At 40.4% G+C, this 13,717-nt stretch overlaps 1 protein-coding gene across 1 annotated transcript; it reads left to right on the plus strand.

Annotated features, from left to right (window-relative positions):
- The first annotated feature begins 64 nt into the window (after positions 1-64).
- On the plus strand, positions 65-12,597 carry PDCD10 (programmed cell death 10). The gene is made up of 8 exons (XM_082287996.1): positions 65-204; positions 6,616-6,830; positions 7,437-7,490; positions 8,820-8,937; positions 9,584-9,710; positions 10,093-10,171; positions 10,435-10,517; positions 12,113-12,597. Exons 2-8 carry the CDS (start codon positions 6,735-6,737, stop codon positions 12,192-12,194), a joined length of 639 nt encoding a protein of 212 aa, XP_082144122.1. The 5' UTR covers positions 65-204; positions 6,616-6,734; the 3' UTR covers positions 12,195-12,597.
- The last annotated feature ends 1,120 nt before the right edge of the window (positions 12,598-13,717 follow it).

A 13,717-nucleotide genomic window follows, 5' to 3' on the forward strand; every position in this document is an offset into this window, starting at 1 on the left:
TGGGGCTTGTGGTCGCGGAGGGTGGACTACGAGCCCCAGGGCCCCGCGCGCGGTTCCGGACAACGCCTGGTGTGTGGTAACACCGCGGATCTTCTTCCTCCTCCTTCTCCTCCTCCTCCTCCTCCTGCTCCTCGCGGGCGCTTCCGGCGCGGCGGCGGCGGCGAAGCCCCTCGGGAGCAGCGGGGGCTCGGCGGGCCGGGGCAGGTGAGGTGCCGAGCCCTGCCCTGCCCGGCTCTCCGCGGGCTGGACGCGGGGCCCGCCGCGCCCTTCGGGGCTGCGAGAGGGGCGGACGAGCCGCCCCCGGCACCGCGGCCGGGCTGAGGAAGCGGCTGGGGGCGGCCTCGCCGTGCGGGGAAGGTGCGCGGGGTGTCCCTTCCCCTCCCGGCCGGGCGGTGACCTCTTTCCTCCGGCCCCGAGGCGCCGCCGAGGGCTTGTCCTTCTCCCCGCCCTTCCCGCGGCCGCGGGGGTTGGGGCCTGGCCCCGCTCCGGGGTTCCCGGCCTGGTGCTGGTTCCCTCGGCCCGGGCCCGGCAGGCGCAGGCCCGGATGTGTTTTATTTTTGTGTGTATTATTTTTAGCTTGTCCTCTCGGAGCGGAGCGCTGTCAGGTGGCTGCGGCGGGCAGGGAGAAAGGGCACCTCGACTCCTTCCCCCTTCCTGCGCCAGGGGAGGTGTAGGGTGGACATTAGGGAGAAATTATTCACAGAAGGGATGATAAGACATCGGAATGGGCTGCCCTGGGAGGTGGTGGAGTCACCGTTCCTGGAGGTGTTTAAGGAAAGGCTGGACGTGGCATTCGGTGCCATGGTCTGGTTGACATGGTTGTGTTTGTCCAAAGGTTGGACTCGCTGATCTTGGAAGTCTTTTCCAACCTAATTGATTCCTTCTCCGTAGGGTCCCCCGGGCTGTGCCCCCCTTAGGGACTGAGCAGTCAGGGGAGGTGTTCAGGGCTGGGGTGTCCCATTAAGTTGCTCACTGGACTGGTGAGTTGGGTTGGTTCCTTTCCTGTAGCTCACACATACTGGGTGGCTGAAACCTTGTGATGTTCCTGTTACCAGAGGAACTAATTCTCCTCTGCTATTTGTTTACACGTTGGAATGTATTTTTGTACGTTTGGAGCTGTGTCATACCTGTTAGTGTTTGATAAAGTAATGGCTTCACTTTCAATTCCCAAAGAGGCGAAAAAGAAACGGGGACATGTTGTTGTGGTTATATATTCCACCATTCACAGCCTGTTTCATTTATGCTGTATAACAGTTTTAGCATTGCTGACTGGTGGAACTGGAGCACAGGCTGTAGGGTCTCATGTGAGACACAAACTGGGTGTATTAGGACAGATTAAATCACTTCCATTTTGAAGTCCAGCAAAAGAACACAGACTAATTATAAGCCTGACTTCAGGCTAGGCTTGGTTTTTGTTTTTTAAGTTGATATGGTTCTAAAAATAGACATCTTGGATTTATCACAGGTCTGTGTCATTTCTGAATTAGTCATAGAACTGCTCTTACAGTAATCAAATGCATAAACAGTTCTGCTTTGTCAGAGTGAATTTCACTGCAGATGACTGTTACACGTGTGTGGAGATGTTTGAAAACTGTATTTCTGTTCTAGTGAGAAGCATTTGAAGACACTGTGAAAACTTCAATGCTGTTTGCTGGTGACATTCCTTTTATTAACTCTTCAGTGAAACTATTTGGTGTAAGAATCAATAGGATATGGAATCAGTAGGCTGTCTTTTAAGTTTCTTGTTATCATCACTGATTTTAAAATACAGATTGTTATCTTAACATTTGATCTTTATGCTAATCCCGGTGAATCCACCCATACTGTGTTCTCAGTTTTAAAAAGAAGGAAAGTAATTCTGTATCTGAAGCACAAAACTTTGAAGCTTTGTATCATATAATCTAAGTTACACAATGGGAAATAATTGCAATTGATAATTGAAATACAGTGGCAGGTAAAGTAACATCTGACCCAAAAAAAAAAAAAAAAAAAAAAAGATGTGCGAGTTTGGGTTGTTTTTTTTTTAATTCTAGTGACCATTAATGAGAGAAACAGAGTTACCAAGACATGTGTGGGGTGTGTATATAGTTAAAAGAGTATATTCTGCAATTTTTTTTACTTCCATAAACTTTGCAACAGCAGTTAGTAAATTACCTAAACTCCTTCCTCCCATGCACATTGGTCTTAGATTTTAATTCAAACTCTGCCTCTGAATTCAGATGGAATTTATGCTGTTATTTCCTATTCCCCCACTCTTTCTTCCTGGACTTGAATGAGGTTTTCTGGTAACTCAGGGATCTCAGATCAGGTTAAAGGTGAAACCTGAATGCTCACTGCAAAAAGTGGAGCAGAACCTCTTGGCAGTAAGGTAGTCTTCCCTAGCAGGAATGGAGCTCTGATTTTTGCTAGAAGCCAACCATTGAAATAATAATATTTGTAATCATTGCCTTGGGCCTTGTTCCTCTGTAGTACTTTTCTAAAAAAGAATATTAATGTCTAAGCACTTACCAGATCTAAGGTAGATGGAGCCTGGAAGAGGGAATAGAGACAACATCAGTGCAGAGGTAGATCTGCTGATGACAGAACTGAAACCCTGCCAATTGATCCCAAATGTTTCTGTTGGTTTAGAACTTGAAAAGTTGAAATCATGAGAGTCTGCTCTCTTTGCTTTAAGCACTGCTTCAGAAGATTGTGTTACACAAACACCTTTCTTTGATGGAAACCTTGCTCATTTTCAGCCTGCCCTGGGAGCAGGTGTGGATTGGAGGAAGATTTTGCCTGCTGCAGTTACGTGGTGATGGTTGTGTTCCTATTAAGCAGCTCTGCAGTTCTGCTTGATTTAAGTGCGTGACCAAAAGTCTGTCTGTCAGTAAATGACACACATCAGATAAAGCTAAGTGTCACCTTCGACACTGATAACAGTGGTTGTACATTGGGGAAGTGGAGTGTTTGTGCTCTTCACCCTTTTTGGCTTACAGGAAGTTTATCTTATTGGAGGGGTTGGGTGGGTTTTTGGTTTTTTTTCTGCTAAAGTTCAGTTGAATGATTTAAAATGTCATTGAGTGGCTATGGGGGAATAGGTCTGTCAAAGAACCTTTCCAAATCTATTCCTCATCTAAAATTCACCAGTTCTCTCCCTGTTTGCTGAATGGCTGGGATCATATTTTAGTGCTGAGACTTAAAGGTTAGAAGGTAAGATTTATCCTGACAGTAAAAGCACATATTCCATGTTAGTGCATCTCTTGGAATACAGCCTGATGTGTTTGATGGGTCAAGACTGAATAGTCAGGGTTGTATTAACTTCTGGTGTTATTAACTGGTATGTTAGCACAGTTGAGAAATCTAGATTCTCTTTAAATTCCCTGTGTCATTCTGTACATTTCTTCCCAGGATTCTCGTTGCTCATAGATTTGGATCTGTGGGGTCACTGTGACAAAAAGGAAGATCAGGCTGACACTCAGTGTAATATTTGGCAGTGTCCTGCTGGCTTCTCCTCGTCTGCCCCCTCAGACCAATTAACAAGTTTGCCAGCAGAGTAACACCTTTTATACATCTTACAGCAGTTTTCCAGGATTTTCTCAACTGAACCACTCCACTGTGTCCTAATAAATCACCTTCTCATGGAATCTTATTCCACCTTTTTTGAGAATGTAAAAAGCCCAGATGACAGATGAAACTAGGGTAAATTCATCTCAAAGAAAAGACTCTTTTGAGATTGGAGGAACTGAAGTTAAGCTGTTACAAGACACTGTCATGAAGTCTGGCAGCTCTGCAGAGCTGCTTTTGATCACATCCTAAAAGAAATGCTGAAAGCTCCTCCTTGCTGCATGATAATGTGCATTAAACTTTGGCTTCAGTCAGGCCATTTTGAAGGTTAGTGGACTTGCTGATCACTGATCTAAATAGAACAGAAACTTCAGTTTTCATGAGGATTTGATCCCTAATCAGGATTGAGACCTCCTTCAAGGATATTTGGATGTGTTTTAGTGCAGCTATGACAAACTGACTTTCAGTAACATAATGAACATGGAGTTTTTGTGAAGATAATTATTCTTTCTGTTTACCACTAGCAAGGACTGAAGTGAGTAAGTTACATCCAAAAGATGTGAAGTTGATTCCTAACTGTAAAGATAAATAGTTTGAGAATTTTAGCAGTCAGGTGCTTGCATGACACTGTGATGCTTCCTAGTGTATCCTCTGGAAGATAGGAGGATTTCTGAAATAATGAACAAGCAGTGTGGAATATGGAATATATTCCTTTTCATACCTTGGCAACAAAAGCATTTGCTGTTCTTAACTTATTTCTTGTGTGCATGTATATATAAATCCACCTCTTCAGTTGCAAAATCAGCATCCTTTGTGTTAATATAAATCCAAGTGTTGTATTTTTTTTTTTTTTTGAAGAGTGTCAGTGTCTGGAAAGGTAATAGATAATGTATAATTGTTTTTATATGAGGGTTTTAACTGTACCATGGATTAGTAACAATAGCTTATGGCTCTTCAGGAGAAAATGAGTTCTTCATGGTAGCCCACAGTGTAATAGGTTTTCATCATCATAAAAATCCATCATTTCACTTAGTATTTCCCTTTGTGTGTGTGTGTGGATACTGCTAACCCATAAAAACAAAGTAATTATATCTAATGGCAATTTTGTCCTTTTTTGCCCTTCTTGCTGTGATAAAAATCTTTTGGGTAGAGTAGAACAATGTTCAGTGACCTGATTTAACTATTTTAAAATCTTACTCTGAGAATACAGATTAAAAGCTGCAGTAAATTAATCTGTGAATGCAGGTGGTGCTTGTCAGATGTGTGAGTGAATATTTACTGAACTTCCAGAAACACGGAATTAAGCAGCAAAACAAACAGATCTCCATCCAGCAGGGAATACACATGGATAATAAGTGGGACAGCTTGTACCTGCAGTAGGGAGTGAAAACTTGTTCAGACAAATTCCCTTCCCCCATGAGAGCAGACCTTGCATGAATTTATGTAACTGAAACAAGTTCTTGGAAGAACACTCAACTTTTTGAGGAATGATGAATATTCACTTGTATTCTTCCGTGTTCTTGGCAGCTGTAAAATACCTGGGGTAGGTGATAAAGTTGTGAGACCCCTGATATTTGCAGTTCCATCTGTGTGGATGGATTTCAGCCATCCAGACCCCTTGCTAAATTCTCAGGAGTGCTGTTCTGGGGCTGAAGGAATCAGCTCATCTGTGGCATGTTGGGGTTGGAACAGCAAGAGAAACAAAGTGAGGTTTTGCAATAAGCAGTCCATGTCACAAGACTTGTATAAAGTTCTTACTGTAGTCCTGTTTAATTTTTATTCAAATTTTACTGTTCACAAGCTCTGATGAGATGTGCCCAGTATTTGTAGTCATCCAAGTTCTTCTCTGTGCTGACTGTAATCAATAACAAATTTCCCTTGCGTAATTATGGCTAAACAATTACATATCTGCCCTGGACAAAAAATATCTGTTCTTCTGTTTAAACAGCCTGAAGATCTTTAGCCAGTGCAGAGCATAATGAGGAGTATGGCTTGAAGAAATATCTTGTCATGTTTTTAACCTGTTTATACTCTCAGGAAGTGGTATTGATTGCTGTAGCAGTTTCTGCTGTTTCTTACCATTTCACTCTCTTCACTTCTTACTAAAATGTCAATAAATTACACAGACATGCAAATGCCTGGTGTCTGGAGCTTGCTAGGAGGGAAAAAACCCCCTCCTCTAGTGCATTAAATACTCCAAGCAAATCTAAAAATTAAAACTGTTAATATATTTCTTTTTATCTTTATTCCTAACTCAGACTTCAGGTCTTTAAACTCAATTATGTCATATAAAATATTTTAAAAGAATCTGATGAACGGAAAATACAGCAGACTGGAGCAAGGGATTTTTATCAGCTGTAAGGTGACCTTTTTTCTTTCCACATAATTTCTGGGTCCGAGCAGTGATCCTTCCATGTTGGGTATGATGAGCTGGACTGGGTGGATAACTTCCAAAACAGAGGTTCAGTTACTGGAACAATAATTTTCCATTGGTTTAACGTAGCTGGTGACACACCCTGAGTGGAAACATGACTTCAGCTGATATAAAAGCAAAGACATAGTGTTTAAATTCAGATGGGTGGAAAGTAGGCACTGATCTCCAGCAGAATCACAGCTTGATGCATGTGCAAAAATATGGAGTATTTATAGGTAGTTTTAATAGTCCCAATGCATCTGTATGAGGTTTGGGGTTGCAGCATGTAGTGCTTTCCAAGCTTTTTCTGGATGGGAGTTGTCAGGAACCTTATGCTGTTGCGTATGAGTGGTAGCAAGATTTTTGTAAATATCACATAAAATCCCTGCTTTCAGGAACATTGATTCCATAAGAACTTGAAGGAAAAAACACTTTTGGCAGCACCTCTTCTTTAAAATACTCACTCAATAGATTTCAGTTAGGGTTTTGAAGTTACACCAGGTGGTCATTCCATGTTTACTTGACTCATGTCCTAAGAAATCCCTGGTTTTTAGGCAGTAAAACTCATGTTGATGTGTGCCTTGTCATTTTAGAACCTGTCACTCACAAGCTTTTGTAATTGTGTGTTTGTTCTCTCTTTTCCCACACTCCCTAAGGACAATATATTTTCCAAGTTCTTCAAGTATTCTTGCACAACGAGGAAAAAGAAGAAACATTTCAGTGAATGAGGAGTTTTTTGCTTCTATAGTGTTTTCCTTGAGAAGTGGCTCTTTGAATGAGGATGACAATGGAAGAGATGAAGAATGAAGCAGAGACCACTTCTATGGTTTCCATGCCTCTCTATGCTGTTATGTACCCTGTCTTTAACGAGGTGAGCTCCAGTTTACCTTGGAATGCAATAATCCTCTTTATTTTGGGAAATGTGGCCCCAGTAACAGGTTGTTCATCTTGTGAATGAAAGCTTTCTCTAGCACATCTCTCTCTGCATTGTTTCACCCTTCTTGCCATGAATACTGTTTCATGCTCATCAAAGGTTGCTGGTTGTCTTGGTCCTGAGCTTTTTTCTTACCTTTAACAGAGGATTTTCACAAAAATGCCAGGTCTGGTATTCTGTGGCAGGAAATAACACGCTGTCGAACCTGTGAACAGCTTGATGCATTTTAATTTTACTGCTAATGCTTATAATTTAATAGGATATTTGTTTTTCTGTGAGTATCAGAGCTTGTCAAGGTGTTCTCGAAATCTTCTGTCAGACTTTTGCTGCAAAATACATCCAGTGATTTTTTTCTTTTCATTTGGGTGGGAGCTCTTCCCTTTGGGATTAACTTCATAGTATCTTTGAAGTGAGACCAGCAACTGGGAAGCTTCTGTCAATTCCCCTTTCCATTCTGCTTTATCGGGCAAGGTGTGATTACTTGCTTGTTTTGTTCTGATAACAACAGAATTGCTAATAATTAATTCTAAACTTTTATTGCAGCTAGAAAGAGTAAATCTGTCTGCAGCTCAGACACTGAGAGCAGCTTTTATTAAGGTGAGAAGTAACTTGCACTGAAAAATGGTTATTTCAAAAGTAAGCTGTGTATGATGAAGCTAAAAGGTCAGCTCTCTTGTTTCCTTGTCTTTTTATCTAAGACTTCATCCTTGATCCAGTAGTCTAAAAATAAAGTGGACAAATGCATGAACTGGAAGTTTGAGATGTCTGCAGATGTCATGAGTAGAAATCTCAATGAGCAATTTTAAACAAAGAGACTCTTCTTTTGTCCATAAAGAAAAAAAGCTTAAATGAGGGAGAAGTCAGTGAATAAATAATAAACTTAGGCTAAAACCCACAAGAGTTGTAGAATAGGTGCTCATGAGCAATAGGCACGTAGCAGACTTTGCAAATTGTTTACAAAGTGAGTGCTAATGGGATTTTTTGTGGATGAAGTTCAGTGTTTGTGTAGAAATCCAGCAGTAAATGGAAAAAAGATTCTTCTAACTTTTCCACTGTATTCCTAGAGTGAAAATACAAATACTCCTTTATGCTGCTTTATTGAAGTGGTGATCTGAAATACTGAAACAAAATAATTGCAGGCCTGACTTACCTTAACATCTGTGTAATTCTGTGATACTTCCCTGTTCTTGCACTTAAATGTAAGGGTACCTTGATGGTCTTAAGCCTCAAGTAGAGCTCCTACAAGTGTGGGTTGGTTTTGTGTGTTTTCACAATTGATGGTAAGGAGCTAAGCTGGATGCTAATAATGTTAAAGTGAGATGTTGGTAAAAATGGCAGTGCCAGCTAAAAAACCCACCCAGGCTCATTTTTATTCCACACAGAGCAGTTTTTTGGTAGCAGCACAGGTAGTATGAGCAGCTCCAGTGTTAGTCCAGCTCTTTACTTAGATATGTCATCAATCAAAAGCTGAGTTTTTTCTGAAAGAGCAATTCCCAGCTGATGTCTGAGCATATGATGTGATTCATGAGAGGCACATTTATAAAATGTCATGGGGAAGGTGGGGGAGTAGCACCTATGTTGGAGTGAATTAAATTCCAGGGGATACAATATCTTTGTCTCAAAGCTCAGTGTTTATGAAAATATAACAGGATAGAGACATTTATTAAAACCTTTCTTACTCAAATTAAAATGAGTGCAAGGGCGTATTGGAAAAGTTATACAAAATCAGTGATGTAGTCCAAGAAAAATGAATTTTGTAGTGGAAAAATGGTTTTTAATGTAATCTACTGGTCTAAAGCCATTAGACTTTGAAAGTTTCTAGCAAACTCCTGCAGTATCTGAAGCAACTTACATGAAAATCTGCCTTTGTGCTTGCAATGTCCGGGCCTTGCATATTGAAGAATATAAATTTTCTCTGCTATACAGGCTGAAAAAGAAAATCCAGGTCTTACACAAGACATCATCATGAAAATTCTGGAGAAAAAAAGTGTGGATGTGAATTTCACAGAGTCTCTTCTACGTATGGCAGCTGATGATGTAGAAGGTAATAAATCTTATCCTGAACAACTGTATTTTTAATTACACTGTTAACTGGGAACATGCAATTCTCTCTTTCTTTTTTTTCTCAGAAGAGATTATTTGTTTTTTAGTAGAATTGTTTCAATGGGGTAGAAGAATATTTGTATTTCTTGGAATACCAGTATTCGGGAAATTAAATCTCCTTGAAAACCATACTTGCCTAATAAGAGAAAGAAAGAAGGAAAATGCATGTTCAGAACTATGTTTTTATGGGTGCATAGTTCACCTTTTTCAATGCTAACAACCAGGAAGAGGCAAATATGGAGTATAACATCCTCTTTTTTTTCCCCTGCTTCAAATTAAAAGCAGTAGTTACACTGTCAGAGAAGGAGAATATACTGTAGGCTTTAAGTTATTTTAATACTGAATTTGATGACTTTAATGGCTCAAATAAAGGAAGATGGGCTCTTTTTCCACCAGGCAGTGATAAAGGTGATTGTTGCACTGTCCTGATTCACACAGGGTTCATTCACTGCAGGTCTCTGGTCATGGCTGTTCTCTGAGCTGTTCAAATACACCACAGCAATCCTGGTGCATCTTGTGTCTTGTTTTTACCTGTCACTACAGACTGGAGGACAGACTAATGGTTTTGAATATGTTCTTTCTGCCAGAGTATATGATTGAAAGACCTGAACCTGAATTCCAAGATCTTAATGAAAAGGCACGAGCACTTAAACAGATTCTTAGTAAGATTCCTGATGAGATCAATGACAGAGTGAGGTTTCTTCAGACAATCAAGTAAGTACAATATGATGGATTCTTCTGCAGATGGAGAGGTCAAACTTTTTTTGTGTTTAGGCCTGAATGTTGAAATGCTGCAGGAGTTGTAGCAGCATTGTTCTCATTGGAAGAGAGCCTGATCCCACTTAGAAATTACTGGAGTATTTTACTTGAATTTACTAGAAATTACTTCAATTACTTGTTACTTGACCAAACTTGCTGATTCCTAGGCTGAATTCACAGAACACTGCTCTGGCTCTCTGCATTTGTTTTTGTGCACCATGTCTGACACTTTGTAGAGACTGTTTGAAGAAGTGTTTGACTGCTAGAAAGGGATTAAATTCCAGCATTTCATGGGATCTCCTAAGGATATTAAAATTATCTTTTTCTTGCCCAACAGAGACATTGCAAGTGCAATAAAGGAGCTTCTTGACACAGTAAATAATGTCTTCAAGAAATACCAGTATCAGAACCGACGGGTACGTGCACCAGCTCTTCATCCAGTATTTCTAGTTGCAAAAGAGGAGGCATCCTTTGGATCAAAGGATGAATAGGAAAGCTTAGCTGGCCAATGACACCATGCTTTAACAACAAATTTGTTGTATGATAGGTCTCAGGAGTTTTATAGAATTTTTATTCCCAACGTAACAATAATTAATTTTCTGATCAGTTTAACTCAAGGTTCTCACTGTACCCAACAATATGTGAACTAAGACTGCTCCTGGTGTTTCTGTTTTCTTAGGCACTTGAACACCAAAAGAAAGAGTTTGTAAAATACTCCAAAAGTTTCAGTGATACTCTGAAAACCTATTTTAAAGATGGAAAGTAAGTATGCTTTTGTCCTGTTGGTTTTGTCCAGTTGTTCTCACAATTTACATAATGAAAGGCTTTGTTGACTAACAGAAAAATAGGACAAGCTTTGGGGTATAAGCTGCCTTTTTCAGGACTTGCCTAATTATTTCTTTACCTATGTCCTCTCATTACCATGGCTGCTTTAAAATGCTATTTCTTCTGTAATGCCTTTGAATAAAGGGAAATTTGTGAAATACACGACCATATAACACCCACGTGTGGTGTTAGTTTTGAATTTGAATATGAGAAGTTAAATTTCCTGGCCCTGTGGGGTTTTTCTCTGTGTATATACAAGGACAAGGAAATTATGGATTTTTTTTTATTGAGAAAAGTAATTTGCCTATTTGAAGTATCATTTGCAAGCACGAAACATCTGTGCAGTGTTCTCTTTGATTTACATTTTTATTGGCCGTTCTTTATAGACCCTCACAGTGCTCTGCAGTATCTGCAGTGATTCAGCTGAATCTTTTTCTAGTTGAACATTTTAGCCTTCAAACTGAGGCTTTTTCCAGGTCTTTGCCTTGGGTTTTGAAGTCACTATTCCTGTATAATTCACTGTAGTGATTCTTTTGGAAGGCAAATGTATCCCCCCTTGGATTCTGACAGTGCCAAAGTGTTCTGTTTGAAAGATGAGAACCAACTTCCACATCAGCTCTTGCTGAGCGTGGCAAAGACTGAGAGCACCCAGGAGATGGTGCATTACTAAAGGAGAGAGAAGTCTTGAGACCAGCTGGGAATGTGATCCTGCTCCCTTCAAAGCATTCTTGTTCTTCTCTCCTCTTACTGAAATTGGGGCTAAGTTTGGTGATGATACCAAGATGAGAAGTTTAGGCCTTGGTAGCTTTGATTCCTGGACAGAAGTACTGTGTGTTGTGGGCTTAAGCTTCAAGTGTGTTAATTATTTGCAGCAGTGTAAGAAATTCCACAAGGCTTGTATTTCCCATCCTTGGGAAATCAGGAGGAATTTCCATCTGTCTGAGCTACACATTGAGCGAGATCCCTGCTCTCCCCCCAGAAAGTAGCAGCACTAAACACAAGTCATGCTCAGACGTCATTACTGAGCTGAAAAATTCCGTGACCCCACACCTTTCTTTGCAAAAAGGTAACTAAAATAGTGTGTTGCTGTCACATGTGCACGTTTAGTATTCCTTGAGGAAGGAGTTGCCAATTCTGAAATTCGTGGGGATGAAGAGCTCAGCTTTGGAAAGGTGTTTAACAATCACAGAGTCAGAAAATGGCTATGACCTTAAAGATCATCTGGTTCCAAGCCCCAATCATCTGCTCCACGTTTTTCCCTTCGTTATCTGAATCCCACAACGAAAGGATTTGAGATGTCAGTGACAATTGAGAGCCACATTCTTTAAGTTCCTGCCAAATCAACCCAGCCTTTCTGGGATTAGCTATGCAAATGAGGCTGGCTGGCTGCCAGCAGGGAGCTTCAGGTAGGTCAGCACGGGGTGGAACATCCCTGTGCTTCCAGTTTTCAAAGCCTAGGTGCCAATAATGCTGGGTTTCTCCAATGCCATGTCTCTCGAAGTGTCTGAAGCAATATTCTTCTCTTTCCACAGGGCAATAAATGTGTTCATAAGTGCCAACCGACTAATTCATCAAACCAACTTGATACTCCAGACCTTCAAAACTGTGGCCTGAAAACTGTATATGTTGAGAGTTGTACTTTTCAATGGTGGATAGGGTACCTTTATATGTAAATTTTAAAGTTTTGACTGTATAAATTATCAGCCCCTCTCGAGGGGCCTAATGCAGGATTTTGAATGGGATTATTGCCATCTTACACCATATTTTTGTAAAACATTGTAGCTTAATCATAATCTCACAAGAAAGATTTTGCATCACTTTTTGCTATTATCATTCTTTTCAGAATTATAAGCCAAAAGAATTTACGCCTTAATGTGTCATTATGTAACATTCCTTATAAGAATTGTAAATATTTGGTGTTCTGTTTCTGACATTTTAACTTGAAAGCGGAAAACTGCAAGATTATGTATTTAACAATATTGGTGGCAAATATTCAATAAATAGTTTACATCTGTTAGACTGTCTTTTTGTATGTGAACAAAAGTGCATAACTCATCTTTCTGGAACTGCAGAACATTCATTCAATAGAAAATAAAATTATTTGGGTGCTTAAAGCTACCAGGAGTTCAAAGTAGTGTAAAATGAGGGGTTTTCCTTAAAACTGAGATTTTGGTTGTTATCTAGACCTGAATATCAGAATAATTATATTAAAATGTCTTTGAGAAAGTAATAAATTAACCCAGAAGTGAGATGTGCTTTTGTTTTTGATAGAAATTAGATCTCACTTCTTTCTTAGTATTCTATTGGTGGTGAGTTAACAGGCTTTTTTACTCCTAGGCTATTCGAAGGTTTGGAGCACAGGATTATTTGAAATACATGCAGCAAAGGTTGCATTGAAACTCTTCAGATAACTGGGTTTGAATTTGTCCCCTTTGGGAGGGAGGAGGATTGGAGCTAGAACTCTTCCAGGTAGCACTAGTGATATCTATACTATGCATGCCATAAGGCAACTTTGTTTTTTCAGGGAATTGAAATCATGTGAGACCTCGACTGACAAACCTTGGCTGTGTAGGTGGTTAAGAGCTGCTGCTGGACAGGTGGAAATTTTCTCTTTGTGATTTCCTGGTGGTGCTTCACAAGCTCTGATGAAATCTCTCGCATGCCCCTTGGAAGTGCACCTCAAGCTGATTTGGAAATAGAATAAACCTCTGGAAGTTTGCAAAATCTAACTAGGAAGTTTAGGGAAGAATGTGAAGCAGCTTCTAAAGCTCCACAAGCTGTTGCAGGGGGAGCACTCCAGGCTGAAAGAGCACAATTGCTACAGAACTATTCCTTGTTTGGCTCTAAAGGTGAAGAAAAGGTACCTCCAGACTGTCTGGCACACTGCCTGGTGCTGTACTGCTCATCTGGGGCAAGTGCCTTATCCCAGGTACAACAGCTGGGTCCTTGCATTTGGTGATTGCTGAAAGGATCCAAACGGGGGGAAATGCAAACTGCAGCCTCCCAAATAGCACTGGATGTTCTGCTGTCTATCTGTGCATGGAATTGTTTCCTCGATGAGAGCACTGACTGTAGTGAAATAGAACAATGTGAAGGAGAGTATTGTGTAAAAATGAGTTCATTGGGAATGTATGTTG

Source organism: Coloeus monedula (assembly GCF_965178545.1).
Source record: "Coloeus monedula genome assembly, chromosome: 10".
Taxonomy (NCBI): domain Eukaryota; kingdom Metazoa; phylum Chordata; class Aves; order Passeriformes; family Corvidae; genus Coloeus; species Coloeus monedula.

Coding starts and splice junctions, on each gene's coding strand:
- PDCD10 (XM_082287996.1), top strand. CDS start 6,735: ATGAGGATGACAATGGAAGAGATGAAGAATGAAGCAGAGACCACTTCT. Junction 7,491..8,819: donor TGAGAGCAGCTTTTATTAAG/GTGAGAAGTAAC, acceptor TCTGCTATACAG/GCTGAAAAAGAAAATCCAGG. Junction 8,938..9,583: donor GGCAGCTGATGATGTAGAAG/GTAATAAATCTT, acceptor TCTTTCTGCCAG/AGTATATGATTGAAAGACCT.